Genomic DNA, 23,008 nt, shown 5'->3' on the forward strand with positions numbered 1-23,008 from the left:
AGGCCATGTTAGATGCTTTCAGAAAGTGCACCCCTAAAGCCTAATAACTTTTAGCTGATCTTCAACATATTTATAAGCATTCTGAAAAGTCAAATTTGCAAAATTATATTGCAGCGAGAGTTGTGTTACTTGTTTTAACAATGTATATAATGTACACACTTCTGTACTGATGTTTTTTTAGAAGTTATTTGTTTTTTTTCCTCACATTATAGGCCCAATGAGGCAGGAAGTAAGAAGTGATTCCTGTATTGGACAGTAGGAGGTGCTGTTCCTCAAAGCAAGCATTCAGCATTTTTAGTATTGCATTGGTGATTTAATCACTGGTTATAATTAACGTGTTAGATTATAGTATAATCTATATTACAAAATCATAGGACATAGTCTGTACTAATATACTGTACGTTAAAAACTACTGTAAATAAAAGCTATTAACGTTTAGGAACACTTGTACGGACTTGGTGGTTTATATGTAATTTACACAGTACATTATGCAGTTATAGTTATGCAATCACAATTAAGATATATATATATATTTTTATAGTTTTAGTTGCCGATTAGTGTGTATAAATCCTGCTGCAAACTATTAAAGGTCTCCCTGCCTATCATGCCTTCATGGATCCTGCATAGAAATTGTGTACATATGTTTTGATCCCGCAGCCTAACCCTAACTGTACCCTCCCGCAGCCTAACCCTAACCGTACCCTCCCGCGGCCCAACTCTAACCATACCCTCCCGCAGCCTAACCCTAACCGTACTCTCCCGCGGCCCAACTCTAACCGTACCCTCCCGCGGCCCAACTCTAACCGTACCCTAACGCTAATATTCACTGTCTGCATCTGTTGCGATTGTGAATGTTGGGATTCCGCTGCCGGGATTTAGACAGTCAGGATCCTGACTACATCCCTAAGGGATAATTTGCATGCAATCTATTAGAATTTATTTGTGCTAGTCTAATGAACACTAATAAAGTATCAGTAGTGATATTGGTGTGTAAAACAGATTTGCTTTTTCTTTGTATTTAAGGTTTTGTGGATTTTTTGTAATTTCCTTTGGGGCCTATGTAATAATAATTGCAGCACTGCCGCAATTATTCACAATACATTTTGTGGTGGAAAATAACATTTGTAATGAAAGTATCCCCGCTATGTACTAAGTGACGCCTGCAGGGACCGCGGCAGTGATAACCACTGTCCCTGTGAGTTACTTCCCTGGCACTATGGCGTGGTTTTTCACATTAGTGAAAGACTCTTCCAGGGAATCTGATACTGCACATGCGCACAGTGTCAGATTCCGGAACTGGAGCCGGACAGACGCTGCAGGAGAGAGGCTTCGGAAAGATCTCTCTCCAGTTACCTTCCTCAGTAGGCGCAAACCAGTTAAACTAATGCTGCCAAACTCAGAAAATCTTTGCTTTTCAGAATTTGGTACATGGTGGTCTGACGGTAATCCTCACTGATAGGTACTGCGATTTGCAGGGCTAATTTGTATTCTGCATGAGTTTTCTGTGAAATCTCCTGCATTATGCTATTAGTACATAGCAACAATTTTACTTTAAAAAATATACCTTTATGTAAAAGTGTATTATGAATGTGATTTAAATAAAACCAAAAAGGTGACTGCGTTCACTTAAAGTGTAAAAGTACTAGTGTTACATCAACTTAAGTGATGCTTCTATGTATCATTGATCAGAACTGCCCAAGTTGATGACCTTTGTATTTGGAACTAGGCATAAAACATGAAGATATTTAACATCGCTGTGGATACGGTTATGCAAGGACAGTTACCAAATGACTTTCAGAAGAGGCCAGTGCCACCACATGTGATGTGATTTTGTAATACAGGTTGAGTATCCCTTATCCAAAATGCTTGGGAACAGAAGTATTTTGGATATCGGATTTTTCCGTACTTTAGAATAATTGCATACCATAATGAGATATCATGGTGATGGGACCTAAGTCTAAGCACAGAATGCTTTTATGTTTCATATACACCTTATACACACAGCCTGAAGGTCATTTTAGCCAATATTTTTAATAACTTTTTGCATTAAGCAAAGTTTGTGTACATTCACACAATTCATTTATGTTTTATATATACCTTATACACACAGCCTGAAGGTCTTATAATACAATATTTTTAATAACTTTGTGTATTAAACAAAGTTTGTGTACATTGAGCCATCAGAAAACTAAGGTTTCACTATCTCAGTCTCACACAAAAAAATCAGTATTTCGGAATATTCCGTATTTCAGAATATTTGGATATGGGATACTCAACCTGTATGTGCATATCTAGTGTTTGCACCTTTTCTCACTTGTTAGGGTACGCCATTGATTCCCTTACATTCACATCAAAGTATTGGAGTAGGTGGAACATAAACATCTAAAAGTCACAATGCTGTGTTCCTGCCTCTTAACTGAAGGTGGAAATGGGTATAGTTTCATTGGAACCAATGTTCCATTCATATACTCATTTGCATATTTTATAGGTTGTTTTTTTAAACATCCGAGTACAGTGGTTCCCAAACTCTGTACCCAACAGTCCAATTTATAAGGATAGTTGAGTTCATGTTTGAGCACAGATGGATAAATCAAACTGACAATAATAAAGAAGCATGTAAAACTGCCCTTGTAAATACTTGCATTGTAACCACACTGGGTAACTGATGTTAGAGTCCTAATAGGACATGGCTGGTTTAGTCCTAGACTCCTAGTATAGCTGTATCAGTTGTTGTCCTACGTCTGTTTTCTCAATCTCTCCCTGCCGTTTGGACTGTCCACGGCACCGAGGGTATTTACCAAGGTTATGGCGGAAATGATGATACTCCTTCGAAGAAAGGGAGTTTTAATTATCCCGTACTTGGACGATCTCCTAATAAAAGCGAGGTCCAAGGAACAGTTGTTGGTGGGAGTAGCACTATCTCAGGAAGTGCTGCACCAGCACGGCTGGATTCTGAATATCCCAAAGTCACAGCTGGTTCCGACGACACGGCTACTGTTCCTGGGTATGATTCTGGATACAGTCCAGAGAAAAGTGTTTCTCCCGGAGGAGAAAGCCAGGGAGTTGTCATCTCTAGTCAGAGACCTCCTGAAACCAAAACAGGTATCGGTGCCATCACTGCACGCGGGTCCTGGGAAAGATGGTGGCTTCTTACGAAGCAATTCCCTTCGGCAGGTTCCATGCCAGAATCTTTCAGTGGGACCTGTTGGACCAGTGGTCCGGATCGCATCTTCAGATGCATCGCTTAATAACCCTGTCTCCAAGAACCAGGGTGTCTCTACTGTGGTGGCTGCAGAGTGCCCATCTTCTAGAGGGCCGCAGGTTCGGCATACAGGACTGGGTCCTGGTGACCACGGATGCCAGCCTTCGAGGCTGGGGGGCAGTCACACAGGGAAGAAACTTCCAAGGACTATGGTCGAGTCAGGAGACTTCCCTTCACATAAATATTCTGGAACTAAGGGCCATCTACAATGCCCTAAGTCAAGCAAAATCCCTGCTCCTACACCAGCCGGTGCTGATCCAGTCAGACAACATCACGGCAGTCGCCCATGTAAATCGACAGGGCGGCACAAGAAGCAGGATGGCGATGGCAGAAGCCACAAGAATTCTCCGATGGGCGGAGAATCATGTACTAGCACTGTCAGCATTGTTCATTCCGGGAGTGGACAACTGGGAAGCAGACTTCCTCAGCAGACACGACCTCCACCCGGGAGAGTGGGGACTTCACCCAGAAGTCTTCCAGATGCTGGTAAACCGTTGGGAAAAACCACAGGTGGACATGATGGCGTCCCGTCTCAACAAAAAGTTAAAAAGATATTGCGCCAGGTCAAGGGACCCTCAGGCGATAGCTGTGGACGCTCTAGTGACACCGTGGGTGTACCAGTCGGTTTATGTGTTCCCTCCTCTGCCTCTCATTCCAAAGGTATTGAGAATAATAAGAAAGTGAGGAGTAAACACGATTCTCGTGGTTCCGGATTGGCCAAGACGAGCGTGGTACCCGGAACTTCAAGAGATGCTCTCAGAGGACCCGTGGCCTCTACCGCTCAGACAGGACCTGATACAACAGGGGCCCTGTCTGTTCCAAGACTTACCGCGGCTGCGTTTGACGGCATGGCGGTTGAACACCGGATCCTAAAGGAAAAGGGTATTCCGGAAGAAGTCATTCCTACGCTTATTAAGGCCAGGAAAGATGTTACGGCAACGCATTATCACCGCATATGGCGAAAATATGTTGCATGGTACGAGGCCAATAAGGCCCCAACAGAGGAATTTCAACTAGGTCGATTTCTGCATTTCCTGCAAGCAGGAGTGGATATGGGCCTAAAACTAGGCTCCATTAAAGTACAGATCTCGGCTCTGTCGATTTTCTTTCAAAAAGAACTAGCTTCAGTACCTGAAGTTCAGACTTTTGTAAAAGGAGTGCTGCATATTCAGCCCCCGTTTGTGCCTCCAGTGGCACCTTGGGATCTCAACGTGATGTTGAGTTTCTTAAAATCACATTGGTTTGAACCACTTAAAACCGTGGATCTGAAATATCTCACGTGGAAAGTGGTCATGTTATTAGCCTTGGCTTCAGCCAGGCGAGTGTCAGAATTGGCGGCTTTATCATGTAAAAGCCCTTATCTGATTTTCCATATGGATAGGGCAGAGTTGAGGACTCGTCCCCAATTTCTCCCTAAGGTGGTGTCAGCGTTTCACCTGAACCAGCCTATTGTGGTGCCGGCGGCTACTAGTGAATTGGAGGACTCCAAGTTGCTAGACGTTGTCAGGGCCCTGAAAATATATGTTTCCAGGACGGCTGGAGTCAGAAAATCTGACTCGCTGTTTATCCTGTATGCACCCAACAAACTGGGTGCTCCTGCTTCTAAGCAGTCTATTGCTCGCTGGATTTGTAGTACAATTCAGCTTGCACATTCTGTGGCAGGCATACCACAGCCAAAATCTGTAAAGGCCCATTCCACAAGGAAGGTGGGCTCATCTTGGGCGGCTGCCCGAGGGGTCTCGGCTTTACAACTTTGCCGAGCAGCTACTTGGTCAGGGGCAAATACGTTTGCAAAATTCTACAAATTTGATACCCTGGCTGAGGAGGACCTGGAGTTCTCTCATTCGGTGCTACAGAGTCATCCGCACTCTCCCGCCCGTTTGGGAGCTTTGGTATAATCCCCATGGTCCTTACGGAGTTCCCAGCATCCACTAGGACGTTAGAGAAAATAAGAATTTACTCACCGGTAATTCTATTTCTCGTAGTCCGTAGTGGATGCTGGGCGCCCATCCCAAGTGCGGATTGTCTGCAATACTTGTATATAGTTATTGTTAACTAAAGGGTTATTGTTGAGCCATCTGTTGAGAGGCTCGGTTGTTTTCATACTGTCAAACTGGATATAGTATCACGAGTTGTACGGTGTGATTGGTGTGGCTGGTAAGAGTCTTACCCGGGATTCTAAATCCTTCCTTATTATGTCTGCTCGTCCGGGCACGGTGTCCTAACTGAGGCTTGGAGGAGGGTCATAGTGGGAGGAGCCAGTGCACACCAGGTAGTCATAAATCTTTCTAGAGTGCCCAGCCTCCTTCGGAGCCCGCTATTCCCCATGGTCCTTACGGAGTTCCCAGCATCCACTACGGACTACGAGAAATAGAATTACCGGTGAGTAAATTCTTATTTTTTTGAGTGACTGAAGCAATATCAATTTTAATTGTGTATGTGTTGGGCGTTCCTAGGCAGTTACAGGGAGTTGGATAATCAGAAGCAGATGTAACGTAGTATGGGCATGTTATTCGTGTGGCACAGGCGTTTTGCGGATAATGGCTGCGTATAGAGGCGTTGAATTGCTCACATTGGAGGCAATACTCCAACGATGATCTGCACCTAGCATAGGACTGATGCAAGTTTAATGGTGCAACCGAAAGTGGTGTCTAAAGAGGAAAGAACTTAGTAGCTGCATTAGCAAGTCACAGACACAACTGCAGCAAAAGATGTAACTAAGGCTGCAACTGCCTTCGACTCAGAATCAAGCCCTAGTATAAAGAGGGATCCTGCCCTCCTTAACAAACTCCACCCTCTCAACAGACCCCATGCTTTCTCTTTAGCTCTTTCTCCTATTATATGCCATGTTATGTCTGACAACAAGAATAGGGCTTTTGGAGAAAAAAAACTAACAGTATCACAAGATGCTACTGCAGTTTGGAGTCAGAGACAGACAAAGCTCAGGGGCTTCAGCAGCTGTATAAGTAGCTGCATGATGTCAACAGTAACTGTGATGTCACTGTGATGTCGCAAGTAACTGTGATGTCACAAGTTTGCAGCTGAGCTTAGGCCTAAAGGTCACCGACAATATGGCAGTTGATGTATATGAAAGTTTAATCCCATATAAATGCAAAACAGTGTAAGCTATAGAGATAGTGTCCTTATTCCCCTAAGTAGAATGTATTTGTGCCCATATTGACATTACAATAAATGTTAAGAAAGAAGACCTGACTAGGAAGAGTCAGACTGTATCGCTGTCATATCCGAATAGAGAAGCATGTAAAACATACTTTTCTTGTTGAATAACTTTCAGGTGTAAACAGTGGATTTCAGTCAGAAATATCACAGGCTGAACTATGTGATGCTTTCTGCTTTGTATTACAGAAAAAAATGACCAGTATCCTATTGGGCCTCATTTTCACTTTGACAATTTGGGGTCAATTTATCATAAACAGCCCATTTGTGGCGATATGTAATAATACTTTTATGTCAATCCGCTTAAGATGTCAGACAGAGACACACAGCCACAAGCATAGGAGGCCGTAGCCAGACGGAGAAACTACACTTGCCATAGTGGTGCGACAGATGGTGACGTATCAGGATGCACGGACACTAAAACTGGGCATCTCACTCCTTACACATTTGGCCACATGGATGTACACAAGGGAAGGAGTTTGTAGCTTGTTTGCACAAACATGGAGCCAGTGACCGCCAATAGACACTTGTGCGTGCAACTCAGAATCAGGTCCACAGTGTTTAAAATCACAAGAAACCGATATACATTACTTTGTCATTATATAGGTATGCTTTCTTGGTTTGCTCAGAGGCACACCTTCACAGTACAGACAATACCAGCAAGCCCTGTAATATCTAAACAAAGAATCACTGCGCTGGCTTTGTATAGTTAATATTTAGGATCATTAACCTAAGTGAAATCTGCTTCCCATTAAAATACTCAGGGGGCTTGTATCATACAGTTTTATTATATAAAAATATATCAAATGCAAACATTTAAAATAGTGTTTGACTATTCACATGAAAAGAATTGTTCCATTGGCCTCCATCAAAAAGTAGCATTCACATATGGGCAAACAATGTAACAAGAAGCTTCAAATTAATTCTCTTTATTATGTTAAAATTACTTTTAAGCGTTATGCTGCTCAAACAGATGTATTTTGTTAATAAGAATATTTCAGGATTTATTATACCGTTCTCTTTTATGTAATGTAGTGCTTATCACTGGCGTCTCAGTGAAGCTATTTAGTAAGTGCCAATGCAGTCACTGTATAGGAGGATGATAATACAGTATAAGATGGTCAGATAGATAATTATGGTCAGATAGATAATTACCCTTCTCGGCTTGGTATGATGTTAACTCCACCGGGTGGTAGGAGAGGCGCTCACAGTGGAAGCTTTATGCTGCTCACTAGCGGATTCCGTCAGCCATGGAGCGTATGCAGAGTCCCGTACCACGATCTGTGCTGGTAGCCAGAGGCACGCTGCAGCAGGAACCGCTCCGGTAATCACTGCGCCCAAAGTGCTAGGCTCGGGTACCGCTTGAAATGCGGAAGCTACAATCACTGTTGCGGTTCAGTCTTAGTGTAATGCCTGTATTTGGAACTCGTACTTCTATGGATGCACTGCAATGGGTCACTATGGTGTCGTCTCCGGAACACCAAGGGAGCTCAGATTTAGGTTAATCAACACGTTTCGTTCCTGATTAGCTGGCAACTTTTTCAAGATTATTCCCAATGCTCCTCTACGTTATCTATCCTTAATTATGATCTGCCTCTCAGTAATTAGTTAGTTGCTAACTCCTTTTCTCTGACGTCCTAGTGGATGCTGGGAACTCCGTAAGGACCATGGGGAATAGCGGGCTCCGAAGGAGGCTGGGCACTCTAGAAAGATCTTAGACTACCTGGTGTGCACTGGCTCCTCCCACTATGACCCTCCTCCAAGCCTCAGTTAGATTTCGTGCCCGGCCGAGGTTGGATGCACACTAGGGGCTCTCCTGAGCTCTTAGAAAGTTATAGTCTTAGAATTTGTTATTTTCAGTGAGACCTGCTGGCAACAGGCTCACTGCAGCGAGGGACTAAGGGGAGAAGAAGCGAACTCGCCTGCTTGCAGCCGGATTGGGCTTCTTAGGCTACTGGACACCATTAGCTCCAGAGGGATCTGATGTTCGGTCCCGGAGCCGCGCCGCCGTCCCCCTTACAGAGCCAGAAGCAAGAAGATGGTCCGGAAAATCGGCGGCATGAAGACATCCTGTCTTCACCAAGGTAGCGCACAGCACTGCAGCTGTGCGCCATTGCTCCTCATACACACTTCACACTCCGGTCACTGAGGGTGCAGGGCGCTGGGGGGGGCGCCCTGAGGCAGCAATAAAAACACCTTGGCTGGCTAAAATACCTCAATATATAGCCCCTTGGGCTATATATGAGGTAAATACCCCTGCCAGAATCCCATAAAAAGCGGGCGAATACGCCGCGAAAAAGGGGCGGAGCCTATCTCCTCAGCACACTGGCGCCATTTTTCCCTCACAGCTCGGCTGGAAGGAAGCTTCCTGGCTCTTCCCTGCAATTCTACAGTACAGTAAGAGGGAAAAGAGAGGGGGGGGCATTAAAATTGGCACTGTATACAGTATATTATATTGAAAAGCAGCTATAGGGGACATAACTCAGTTAGTCCCTGCATTATATAGCGCTCTGGTGTGTGCTGGCATACTCACTCTGTCCCCCCAAAGGGCTTTTGTGGGTCCTGTCCTCGTTTAGAGCATTCCCTGTGTGTCTGCGGTGTGTCGGTACGGCTGTGTCGACATGTTGAATGAGGAGGCTTATATGGTGACGGAACAGAGGCCGATATATGTGATGTCGCCCCCTGTGGGGCCGACACCAGAGTGGATGGATAGGTGAAAGGTATTAACCGACAGTGTCAACTCCTTACATAAAAGGGTGGATGACGTAACAGCTGTGGGACAGCCGACTTCTCAGCCCGCGCCTGCCCAGGCGTCTCAAAGACCATCAGGGGCTCAAAAACGCCCGCTCTCTCAGATGGCAGACACAGATGTCGACACGGAGTCTGACTCCAGTGTCGACAAGGTTGAGAGATATACACAATCCACTAGGAACATCCGTGACTTGATCCCGGCAATAAAAAATGTGTTATACATTTCTGACATTAACCCAAGCACCTCTAAAAATGGGTTTTAGGTTTGGGGAGAAAAAACAGGCAGTGTTTTGTTCCCCCATCAGATGAATAAATGAAGTGTGTGAAAAGCGTGGGTTCCCCCGTTAAGAAACTGGTAATTTATAAAAAGTTACTGATGGCGTACCCTTTCCCGCCAGGAGGATAAGTTACGCTGGGAGATATCCCCTAGGGTGGATAAGGCGCTCACACGGTTGTCAAAAAAGGTGGCACTGCCGTTTTAGGAACGGCCACTTTGAAGGTACCTGTTGATAAAAAGCAGGAGGCTATCCTGAAGTCTGTATTTACACACTCAGGTACTAGACTGAGACCTGCAGAGCGTGCTGCTGCAGCGTGGTCGGTGACCCTGTCAAGCATACTAGTTTGCTAATATGAGAACATATTAAAGACGTCGTCTTATATATGAGGGATGCACAGAGGGATATTTTGCCGGCTGGCATCCAAAATGAATGTAATGTCCATTCTGTCAGGAGGGTATTAGAGACCTGTCACTGGACAGGTGATGCTGACTTAAAAAGCGCATAGAGATTCTGCCTTATAAGGGTGAGGAATTATTTGGGGATGGTCTCTGGGACCTCGTATCCACAGCAACTGCTGGGAAGAAATATTTTTACCTCAGGTTTCCTCACAGACAAAGGTACAGTCCTTTCGGCTTCAGAAAAGCAAGCGGGTCAAATGGCGCTTCCTTTCTGTACAGAGACAAGGGAAGAGGGAAAAAGCTGCACCAGTCAGCCTGTTCCCAGAATCAAAATTCTTCCCCCGCTTCCTGTGAGTCCACAGCATGACGCGGTTGCTCCACAGGTGTAGCCAGGTACGGTGGGGGGCCGTCTCAAAAATTTCAGCAATTAGTGGGCTCGCTCACAGGTGGATCCCTGTTTCTTTCAAGTAGTATTTCAGGGGTACAAGCTGGAATTAGAGATGTCTCCCCCCAGCCGTTTCCTAAAATATGCCTTGCTGACGACTCCCTCAGGCAGGGAGGCTGTGCTAGAGGCAATTAATAAGCGGTATTCCCAGCAGGTAATACTCAAGGTGCCCCTACTTCAACAAGGACGGGGTTACTATTCCACACGGTTTGGGGTACCGAAACCGCATGGTTCGGTGTGACCCATTTTATATTTAAAATCCTTGAACACATACATAAAAAAATTCAAGTTCAAGATGGAATCGCTCAGGGCGGTTATTGCAAGCCTGGACGAGGGGGATTACATGGTATCCCGGGACATCAAGGATGCTTACCTGCATGTCCCCATTTACTATCCTCGCCAGGAGTACCTCAGATTTGTGGTACAGGATTACCATTACCAAGTCCAGACACTGCCGTTTGGACTGTACATGGCACCGAGGGTGTTTTATCAAGGTAATGGCCGAAATGATGATACTCCTATAAAAAAAAAGGGAGTTTTAATTATCCTGTAATTGGACAATCTCTTTATAAGGGCGAGGTCCAAGGAGCAGTTGGTAGTCGGGGTAGCACTATTTTGGAAAGTGCTACAACAGCACGGTTGGATTCTAAACAGTCCAAAGTCACAGCTGGTTCCTATGACACGTCTACTGTTCCTGGGGATGGTTCTGGACATAAACCAGAAATAGTGTTTCTCCCGGAGGAGAAAGCCAAGGAGTTGTCATCTCTAGTCAGAGACCTCCTGAAGCCAAAACAGGTAGCGGTACATCGTTGCACGCGAGTCCTCGGAAAAATGGTAGCTTCCTACGAAGCAATCCCATTAGGCAGGTTCCATACAAGAACTTTTCAGAGGGACCTGTTGGACAAGTGGTCCGGATCGCATCTTCCGATGCATAGGCTGATAACCCTGTCTCCAAGGACCAGGGTATCTCTACTGTGGTGGCTGCAGAGTGCCCATCTTCAAGAGGGCCGCAGGTTCGGCATACAGGACTAGGTCCTAGTGACCATGGATGCCAGCCTTGAGGCTGGGGGGCAGTCACACAGGGAAGAAACTTCCAGGGACTTTGGTCAAGTCAGGTGATTTCCCTACACATAAATATTCTGGACCTGAGGGCCATTTACAATGCCCTGAGGGGCAAGGCCTCTGCTTCAAAACCAGCCGGTACTGATCCAATCAGACAACATCACGGCAGTCGCCCATGTAAACCAACAGGGCGGCACAAGAAGCAGAATGGCGATGGCAGAAGCCACAAGGATTCTCCGATAGGCGGAAAATCATGTGTTAGCACTGTCAGCAGTGTTCATTCCCGGAGTGGACAACTGGGAAGCAGATCTTCTCAACAGACACGACCCCTCCACCCGGGAGAGTGGGGACTTCCTCCAGAAGTCTTCCAAAGGATTGTACACCATTGGGAAAGGCCACAGGTGGACATGATGACGTCCCGCCTCAACAAAAAAGCTATAAAAGATATTGCGCCAGGTCAAGGGACCCTCAGGCGATAGCTGTGGACGCTCTGGTAACACCGTGGGTGTACCAGTCGGTTTATGTGTTCTCCCCTCTGCCTCTCATACCAAAGGTACTGAGAATAATAGGAAGGCGAGGAGTAAGAACGATACTCGTGGTTCCGGACTGGCCAAGAAGAGCTTGGTACCCAGAACTTCAAGAATTTATATCCGAGGACCCATGGCCTCTGCCACTCAGACAGGACCTGCGGCTGCAGGGGCCCTGTCTGTTCCAAGACTTACCGCGGCTGCATTTGACGGCATGGCGGTTGAACGCCGGATCCTGAAGGAAAAGGGCATTCCGGAGGAAGTCATTCCTACGCTTACTAAAGCCAGGAAAGAGGTTACAGCAAATCATTATCACCGCATATGGCGGAAATATGTTGCATGGTGTGAGGCCGAAAGGGCCCCAACAGAGGAATTTCAACTAGGTCGATTTCTGCATTTCCTGCAAGCAGGAGTGACTATGGGCCTTAAATTAGGTTCCATTAAGGTACAAATCTCGGCTCTGTCGATTTTCTTTCTAAAAGAACTAGCTTCAGTACCTGAAGTTCAGACATTTATAAAAGGAGTGCTGCATATTCAGCCCCCGTTTGTGCCTCCTGTGGCACCTTGGGACCACTAAAGACCGTGGATCTGTAATATCTCACTTGGAAAGTGGTCATGTTATTGGCCTTGGCTTCGGCCAGGCGAGTATCAGAATTGGCGGCTTTATCATGTAAAGGCCCTTATCTGATTTTCCATATGGATAGGGCAGAATTGAGGACTCGTCCCCAGTTTCTCCCTAAGGTGGTGTCAGCGTTTCACCTGAACCAGCCTATTGTGGTGCCTGCGGCTACTAGGGACTTGGAGGACTCCAAGTTGTTAGACGTGGTCAGGGCCCTGAAAATATATGTTTCCAGAACGGCTGGAGTCAGAAAATCTGACTCGCTGTTTATCCTATATGCACCCAACAAGCTGGGTGCTCCTGCTTCTACGCAGACTATTGCTCGTTGGATTTGTAGTACAATTCAGCTTGCACATTCTGTGGCAGGCCTGCCACAGCCAAAATCTGTCAATGCCCATTCCACAAGGAAGGTGGGCTCATCTTGGGCGGCTGCCCGAGGGGTCTCGGCTTTACAACTTTGCCGAGCTGCTACTTGGTCAGGGACAAACACGTTTGCAAAATTCTATAAATTTGATACCCTGGCTGAGGAGGACCTGGAGTTCTCTCATTCGGTGTTGCAGAGTCATCCGCACTCTCCCGCCCGTTTGGGAGCTTTGGTATAATCCCCATGGTCCTTACGGAGTTCCCAGCATCCACTAGGACGTCAGAGAAAATAAGAATTTACTCACCGGTAATTCTATTTCTCGTAGTCCGTAGTGGATGCTGGGCGCCCATCCCAAGTGCGGTTTATCTGCAATACTTGTACATAGTTATTGTTAACTAAATCGGGTTATTGTTGAGCCATCTGTTGAGAGGCTCTATTGTTTCATACTGTTAACTGTGTTTCATATCACGAGTTGTACGGTGTGATTGGTGTGGCTGGTATGAGTCTTACCCGGGATTCAAAATCCTTCCTTATTGTGTACGCTCGTCCGGGCACAGTACCTAACTGAGGCTTGGAGGAGGGTCATAGTGGGAGGAGCCAGTGCACACCAGGTAGTCTAAGATCTTTCTAGAGTGCCCAGCCTCCTTCGGAGCCCGCTATTCCCCATGGTCCTTACGGAGTTCCCAGCATCCACTACGGACTACGAGAAATAGAATTACCGGTGAGTAAATTCTTATTATTACAGTGGTTCCCAAACTGTGTGCCGTGGCTCCCTGGGGTGCCTCGGGACACATGCAGGGGTGCCTTGGATTGGTGGTCTAGGACCAATTCAAATTATTTATGATTAATTTAATAGGCAAAACCAGTGCTGGTGGCTGTCAATCATAAAATATGTGGACAAACATATCCTGTCCCTCACCACATAACTGACCCTAAGGATGACCTATAAACACAATTTACTTCATTTAATATTTCTTTCTAAATTTCTCAATCAGAAAATTTGGCCTAGGGGTGCCATGAAAAAAATTCTGATACTCTAGGGCGTCATGATTCAAAAATGTTTGAGAACCACTGCCTTATTAGGTTTTGTAAAGAGCCTATAGAAGACTAAGTAAAGGGAGAGGAAAGAGAAATGAAGAAACCAAAGAGGAAGGGAGGGGGGATATGATTACAGAAACATATAATTGTATCAAAGATAATATTCTGGATTGAGGATATAATTACGCCTCAATCTTTAAGGCATACAAAATCTAATGCTCCATTCAGTCCTTTATGTTTAGCTCATTTTGTCTAATTTAAATATCCATGCAGATTCCCCTATACATAGTCTAAAACTACTCTTCTCCCCCCCCTTTTTGTTGTAGTAATTTTACAACCACCAAACTGACTGGGTCACTATTGTGATGATGGACGAAATGTCTTGTAACATTGTGTTTGAGTGACTTATTTATAATATTGCGCCGAGGTTGCCTAAATCGATATTTGATAGACCTATTTGTTCTCCCTGCATATTGTAGGGAGCACGAACATTGCAAGACATAAATACAGTAGGTGGATTCAAAATTAATACATTGTTTAATGCTAAAGCTCTTTCCGTTTTGAGGAAGAAGTTTAAATTCACATATGTTTGCATGTTAAACACACTGCTTTCTTACAATAGCTTCCCAGTGGTTTGGAGGGTAATCAGGTAGTATTCTGAGGGTTTGATTCAGTGTTCAGTTCACTTGGGACCAATATGTTCTTCAGATTGATATTTTTCTATATATAATTATAGGTTTGTCCTCTAAGCATTTATCTAAAATAGGATCCTGCTTAAGTATTTTATTATTCTGTACAATTTTCTTAATATACCGTGATTATTCTATTTTTAAATAAAGGCAATTGATTCCTTCCCATTAGATCTATTCTGTACCTTTTTACATTTTCATCTTTAGTATAACCTCCCCTGTGTCTACCCTCAAAGGATTTGTTCTTAGGTTTATCTAGTAGCAAGTCACACCACTGGGTAAAACGTTCATTAGTTTTAGCTTCGTCCAACAGGTGCGCTGGATAGCTTCTTTGTATAAAGCGATTTAGCATTTCTCCCATCTGTCATTGATAATTGATGTCATTACTACAATTCCGTTGTAATCTAATAATTTGGTTTTTCGTACTGTTATCCATCCAAGGCTTATAATGTCCGCTATTTATAATGAAGATAATTCTTAGCATCTACTGGTGTATTATAATTAGAAGAGACTATGATACTGTCTTGAATTGAGAAAGCGACATCTAAATAATTGACAGTTGTTGGGTGGAAGGTGTGCGAAAAAGATAAATGAAAAGTGTTTTTGTTAAAATAATTTACAAACTCGAGTGCTCGTGCGAAACCCCCACGCCAAATAATAAATAAATCATCAATATAACGGCCATAGAGGACCAGATTGTCTCTGTATGGGCCGCTACAAATAAGTTATTCCTCAAAGCAGCCCATACAGAGATTCGCAGAACTGGCTGCGAATCTGGTTCCCCATACCAGCAAGGCCTGTAATATCTGTTCGTATGCATTTGTTGTACACCATTACAGGACTGATGCTCCCAGTACAGAGCAGTTACCAAGCAATGGAAAACAAGCTAATGTCACTTTGTGGCGTTATATTCTCCCTGTGCTTGCGTGGGTTTCCTCTGGATACTCTGGTTTCCTACCACAATCCAAAAATATACTGGTAGGTTAATTGGCTCCAGACTAATATTGACCCTAGCGTGTGTGTGTGTGTGTGTGTGTGTGTGTAAATGGGCAGACTAGATGGGCCAAGTGGTTCTTATCTGCCCTCAAATTCTATTTTCTATGATCCATCCTGACAAGCGTTAGCCCCCTCCTAGAACCAGTATCCCCTGCCTTCTCCACTGTTCCTCACAGCAACTTCCTCCTCTCACCCACCATCGAATCTTCTTCCTCCCTACGGGGGCTAGGTGTCTCGGCTCCTGCACATCCATTTCCCACTGTTCTCCTCCTCTCGATGTGGTGCTGCTGCTGCCTCGACCCCTTACTCCTGTTATCTGATGGGCTTGTTGCGATTCGCTCGCTGTGGAGCTCTCCTGAGAACAGCTACTATCCCTAGGCACCATGAGGCGGCTATTCCGGTGACTCATGCAGATCTCTAACTGATATCGTCTATGTGGCCCCTGGCATAGTTGAGTGAGGCTCTGGTGGCACCAAGGTGTGGGGAGACCATTTTACTTAAAGTAGGGTCATGCCACTCCTGTCTAGTTCTGGGGATGGTGATGATGGATTGCATTGACGTGGCTGCTATTACTAACGACTGTGGCCCCTCATTTATTATCACACTCTACCAATTTTTCATGTTGCAAGGCCACCTCCCAGGAACGGAGAAGCTGTGTGTATACTGACATGGGGCAGGAAACTGCAAAATAATGACAATTAATACACCATGCTGTATTTCTTGCTGCAATAGTTCAAGTAGGTTTTTGGTACATTTTGTACTTGTGTTATAGGGTGTAGTATGGTATACCGGCGGTCGGGCTCCCGGCGACAAGCATACCGGCGTGTATGGTGGTCGCCGGGAGCCTGGCCGCCGGCAACCTGAAGACCACCCGTGTTATATTGTCCACCTCATTAACACCAAATTTTATGACCTTTCGAATAAGTTATCAGTATGGCGCTATAGTAGTGGTATTATCCATTCGTTTCGGAAATCTGGTTTATGTGCTGATGATAAAGAGGTTGTATATATGTGTTCTCTTTTTTTTTTTTTTTTTGGTACTGTAAAATGATTTGCATGGTTTATTTGCTGTTTTGCCTTGGATGCTATTTGGAGGACGTCTATGCAGCAAAATTTGACGTTTCTTCTTTTGCTGTTTTACAATATGCGAAACACGTCAGGGAGCCCAGTACATTATTCTCATAGCGTCATATGTAACAGTTTATGCATGTCCTTTTCCCATTCCGTATAAAGTATTGTAATGTTCCCTGGTCGGTGTGTTTTTTAAAAATGTATTTTGTTTATTTACCTGCAGTTCTACCTTCAAGACACTAAAAGTAGTAATGGTACCTTTATAAATAGCCAGAGGTTGAGTCGAGGGTCTGAGGAAAGCCCACCGTGTGAGATTCTCTCAGGTGACATCATTCAGTTTGGGGTGGATGTCACGGAAAACACCAGGAAAGGTAAGTGAGCTCTGCAGCTTCTCATACCCATTGTTTCATCACTTACCTGTTGCTTTAGGAATTACATCCCTGGGAAGTCAGCTGTTTCCAAAATCAGAGTATTCAAACTTTGTATCCTCTAATGTGGCCAGAGAATTCCGAAGGGGATGGAGGTGATTGGATGTAGTCGTGCAGAGTCCCTGCAGGTATAGAGCCACATACATTGTAGAAGCCCTCTACTTCACAATTCTCCATGCGTGCCATTTAGTTTAGGAATATACACTGCAGGGAAATCTGTCTCTTACATCTTAGTTGTTAGTTTGAGTTAGGTATGGGATGCCGTCGCTTGGGATGGCAGCGGCATCCCGACTCACAAAATCCCAACACCTGCTAGGTAAGTATTCTAACCCTTTTCCCCTACCCCCGTATCCCTAACCCTTCCTACCTGCAGCCTAACCCTATCCCTCACCCTCCCTCTCGCAGCCTAACCATAGCCGTACCCAACTCTAATCCTCCCTTTTTACTGCCTAACCCACCTCTTGGCCTAACCAGCCCCATCATACTTACGTTTGGGGTGCCGACAGTCGGGATTCTGGCGTCGACATTGTGAATTCCCAAGTAACACGAGATCTTATTAAAGCTTCTCTAATGAAAACCATGCAGTATCTGTAACCCGTTCTATACCTCCATACAGTGCAGACATAATAAATTGTTCTACACTGCAAGGGGTTTAAACCATTTGGTCATGAGATCTGGACCTGGTAAACACTTAAAGAACTTTTGTCATCTGCACTCCCTGTACTTTTATATCTCTGCCCCCTCTTCCCACGCTGTGCAGCACCTCAGTTAGAATATATTTTTGGGAAATATTACTGCACAGTAATTAAAGATTGGCGACATGTTTTTTATTTCCTTTTTCCTTTTTACAGTTTAGCACATTATATAGTATTATTAAATGAACTCGAACACTATGTTTTGTACAGGGTGATTCAAAAGTCGCAGTACACCCTTTTGTTGCAAAAACTGTGCAGGAAGTGGGAAAACTGAATACTCCAATTCTCTCTTCTTTTGTCAAAGCAATCTTCAGTTACCTGCAACAAATAAGTGTTGTAACTTTTGAACCATAACTGCTATTTCACATCTGTTTGCAGCAATAAACTTTTCAGCAAATTCTGATGTTTGACATGTAACACAACCCCCTTTCCATTTGAAAAAACTGACTTAGATTCAAGATGGATGATTTCAAGAAGGCGACTATGTTCAGTACATACCCTAAAAGATAGCCCCCCTCACCCATACCTTACTGGAGTATTCAGTCTTCCCATTTCCAGCACAGTTTTTGAAATAAAAAGGGTGTACTACCACTTTTGAATCACCCTGTATTTATTTATGTAGAGAGAGATAGAAGGATATGGAATTCAGTAGAGTGGGGACCTACAAAATATAAGGAGCTAGGTTATGGCAGTATGAATGTATTGACATCAATAGAAATTACTTGCAGGTGGGGTTTATCCAGTGCTGTTATAGCTATATAAATGGATGAATGTATAAGAAAATATTCTGCTTAGAGAATTTTATTTAGGGAATTTTTAAAAGAAATATTTTTATTTATCAAAATAGTTGACAAGCAAATTATACAAATGCAAGAATTGTATAACCTGTGCATTAAATAGCATGTACAACAAGGAGGGAATTCAATTGTTTTTTTCGCCTTGGGGGAGGTGAGCCGAAATGCCCAAAAAGTGATCTATTTGAGCGCTCAAACCGGACTTTTCACATCGCACCCATTAGTCTGGTTGGCCGACCTCTCTGGGCGCGATCAGCATGGGGAAAAAACAGACGGGAGATCGGGTGCGCAAAACAATTGAATCACCCCTAGACACCCCCCTCCCTTTCAATATCTTTGTTGGTTTTAATGGACTATACAATTGGCAAACTTTTTTTTGGGGAGTTACTGAGACTTGAAGAAACAACATAATACCACATATACAATAAAAATACAAGGAAGGAGAAGAGATAATATAGGAAGGGATGAGAAATGGGCAACCGTTGACTCAGACCTAAACCAGAGAATACTTAAATCATGGCACACGAGGGAGTTGTCTTTGAAAAGAGGAATACCTTCGGTCCCAGGTTGCGTGAAATTTAAGGATAGTGCCATGAAGTAGGGCAGTGGTGTACGCTACATACCAAATCTTGTCAATTAAAGCTTGCACGGTAGGGGGGGGGGGGGCATAGGTTTGCTTCCCGTTTGCAGCAATCAGAAGTAGCCGGGTTGTAGATGTGGCCACAATGTTTATTTTGGGTTTTAGCAGGGCATCTTAGGGGTTTGCAAAGAAGCACGTGGAGTGAGTCCCTGGGAGGAGAAATACCAGACCTTGCGTATCAAAGAGTAGTCTTCAACCCAGTATTTAGAGATCACTGGACAGTCCCACCAAGTGTGCAAGTAGGTCCCAGTATGGCCGCATTGCCTCCAGCACTGGTTCAATAATCCAAGAAAAATGTGGTGTGACCTCTCAGGGACCATATGTAGTGCTATAATGTAGCAGACGCAGCTTTTTTCCAATACAAGTTCTGTTGTGCTCCGTATACAGTCTCGCTTAGGTATACAAGTATCGCATATCAAATTAATCCACAGTCTACCAGTGTGTCCCTAGTTGCATCTCGTTGCGACCAAGACTCCTTTTCACCAAAAAGACGCCCAACACTAGCAGAGTTGCGTGGGACCTGGCAGGTCGCTCACTCCAGGCACCTCACGCTGCGTAGGGTATTGAGGCTAGATGTATGATGACGCATCTGTATGGAAGTGTACTGTGCACAATTAAGCAAAAGGAAAGTGAAGATTCTAATCCCTTGAACAAATTTGCTTCTGAATGATGCATAGAGGATGATAAGAACTGAATACAGTGACTATATTTTCTGTTAAACTTTGCCAGCAAATTACTTTAAGAAAGGGTAACTCCTGAGCGGTGGTAATATATTCCATTTATGTTACAGTGACCCATGGTTGTATAGTGTCCACGATAAAGCTATTTTTGCCAGATGGATTGGAGACCAGACGACGATCAGAGTAAGTGTCCTTTAATCCCCTCTATATAGGTGGATAATTTATAATCAAATGATATACACCATTCCCCCCCTCCTTCCCCCCCAAATATAATCCTTCTACCCCATCTTTTCACTAGTTCAAAGGAACCTGTATTGCCAGCAGTATGGTTTTACCTAGTGTATGTAACATAGCTCCTAGGAAATTCTCCAGCCTGTAATTACTGGATATCAAACTTCTCGGAGAATTCCCATGAATTTAAACTAGTACTTTTTAAAATATCTTATGACTGGTACGTCTCTGTCCCGCTACATTATTCTGTGACAGGTTCTCATTTCAGCTATCAGTTCTGCATCGCTGTAGCCATTGGCTGGTTGCACACCCTGGCTCCCACAGCGCGTGACAGCCACGTTGCTTTATTTCTCTTACGTCCTAGAGGATACTGGGGTCCACATTAGTACCATAGGGTATAGACGGGTCCACTAGGAGCCTTGGGCACTTTAAGAAAATAATAGTGTGCACTGGCTCCTCCCTCTATGCCCCTCCTACCAGACTCGGTTTAGGAAATGTGCCCGGAGGAGCCGGCCATGTTTGGGAAGCTCCTAAAGAGTTTTCTGCATTTATTTTCTATTTTTTTTGTTTTTCAGGCAGGTCTATTTGGCACCCGACTGCCTGCTTCATAGTACTTATGGGGGGGGGGAGGAGGAGGGGGGGAGGAGGGGGGGAGGAGGAGGAGGAGGGGGGGGAGGAGGGGGGGAGGGGGAGGAGGGGGGGAGGAGGGGGGGGGGGGGGGGGAGGGGGAGGAGGGGGGGGAGGAGGGGGGGAGGGGGAGGAGGGGGGGGGGGAGGAGGGGGGGGGGGGAGGAGGGGGGGAGGAGGAGGAGGTGGAGGGGGGGGGGGGCCCAACCTCCCAACCGTTAATGGTCCCGTTCCCCACTGACAGGACACTGAGCTCCTGAGGGTCCTATTCGCAAGCCCCACCACGGCGAGCGTACAGACCCGCAGCACGCAGCTTCCCCTAACAGAGCCAGAAGTAAGAAGAGGGGTGAGTAGGTGGCCGTCGTCCCGGTTAGTGGGTCGCTGGTTGTAATGGTGACACAAGGGTAGGAGTGCAGTGCTGATAAGCAGGCTGCTGCACCAGGCTTCAGAAACATACAGGGTGCTGTGTGGTCCACTGTAAGGGGCGAGCTGAAGCCATAACTATTAATACCCACACTGGCAGTACATCTTACAGGGGTTTTAACCCACTGTAGAGCAGAAATATTACTTCAGGCAGTATAAAAAACCGGGAAGACCATGCGCCATTAAGGGGACGGGGCTTCGCTATGAGCGGATCCAGCAGCTCACTAGCGCCATTTTCCCTCTGCAGCTATACACAGACAGGCTGGCAGGAAAGCGCTGCTCCTACACAAGGACTTCAGATCACCTCAGAGGTACCAGGGGGTCATAGCAAGGAAGGGGGAGCAATAATAGTATACTAGGCCCCTATTAAGGGTGCTTAGTTTGCGACCCAGCAAAACTTGGAAATTAGCTATAGGGGCGTGGTGTGGCTGGCTCCATCATATTCTATGTCTCCCTAGGAGGCTCTGTGTGGGTTAACTGTGCTTTTAACCTATTGTCCTGTGTGTGTGTTCTTTCACATTTTACTATGTCAAAGGAGTGTGTCTCATGCACGGCATAGTGTTTTTCTCAGGGGGATCACTGCAGTGTACTCATTCTCAGGCTAGTGGATCTGAACCTGTATGGTTAGATTCATTGAAAGGGATGATCTTGAATATTTCCCCTAAATTATTCCAAAATGAGAGGGAGGCGCAATACTTAAGACAGTCGGTAGATGACCTGATGAATAGAGATTCAGTGGCCATTCCGGCGTCTCAGACCCCTGCCATTTTTCCACAAAAGCGTACACCGGCCCAAATCATACAGGCTGATACTGATGATGATGATGATGATGTATCAGACGTTGAGGAGGGTGAGGTGGACTCGGGAGGGGGGGATGCAGCTTTGTCACGTGGAATACAGGCCCTGATAGAAGCTATTAGAGATGTCCTGCACATTCCTGACAAAGCGACAGGATGAGGAGGAATCTTATTTTAATGTAAAAAAGAAATCCTCTCCTACTTTCCCTGCATCTAAGGAATTAAATTCCCTATTTGAAGAAACTTGGGTTAATCCTGTCAAGAAGTTTCAGATCCCTAAAAGGTTACTGACATCCTTCCCTTTTCCTCAGGACGATAGGAAAAAATGGGAAAACCCGATTGTTGACGTATTGGTATCTAAATTGTCCCGTAAGATAGTCTTACCGATCCCGGGGGCAGCCTCCTTAAGGGATGCGGCTGACCGCAAGATTGAGACCACTTTCAAGTCTGTATACACAGCTGCAGGGGTGGCCCAGAGACCCACTATAGCTTGTGCTTGGATCACTAGGGCCATGGCAAAATGGTCGGGTAACCTAATTGTGGGGTTAGATTCCTTACCAAGAGGTGAGATACTTTTACTCCTGCACTATTTACAGGACTCTGCAAATTTTATGGTGGAAGCCATCAAAGAAATCTGATTGCTCAATGCACGCACCACGGCCATGGCAGTGTCAGCACGCAGGGGCCTATGACTGCGTCAGTGGATGGTGGATGCGGATTCCAGAGAGGGGGTGGAAAGCCTACCTTTCACAGATGAGGCCCTGTTTGGTGACTAACTGGATACGTGGATATCCAAGGTTACGGCGGGTAAGTCTACATCTCTTCCTTCCACAGCCCCCCCAGCTAGGAAGGCCTATTCTGCTCCGACTCTACAGTCCTTTCGGACAGCAAAATTTAAAAATATAAAGCCAAGGGTTCTTCTACAGCCTTCAAAGGCAATAGAGGTAAACCCAGAAAACAAGCAACTGCAGGTTCACAGGAACAGAACTCCAGTTCTGCTTCCTCAAAGCCTGCAGC

At 45.2% G+C, this 23,008-nt stretch overlaps 1 protein-coding gene across 5 annotated transcripts in view; it reads left to right on the forward strand.

Moving 5' to 3' along the window:
- The window catches only part of SLMAP (sarcolemma associated protein), a 266,543-nt gene that overhangs the window by 89,283 nt on the left and 154,252 nt on the right, over positions 1–23,008 (forward strand). For all 5 annotated transcript variants that reach the window (XM_063940865.1, XM_063940862.1, XM_063940866.1 and 2 more), the window contains exons 2-3: positions 16,901–17,048; positions 20,025–20,097. In XM_063940865.1, the coding sequence (XP_063796935.1) occupies positions 16,901–17,048; positions 20,025–20,097 (221 nt within the window). The remainder of the gene's footprint in view (positions 1–16,900; positions 17,049–20,024; positions 20,098–23,008) is intronic.

This window comes from Pseudophryne corroboree, chromosome 9 (assembly GCF_028390025.1).
Source record: "Pseudophryne corroboree isolate aPseCor3 chromosome 9, aPseCor3.hap2, whole genome shotgun sequence".
Taxonomy (NCBI): domain Eukaryota; kingdom Metazoa; phylum Chordata; class Amphibia; order Anura; family Myobatrachidae; genus Pseudophryne; species Pseudophryne corroboree.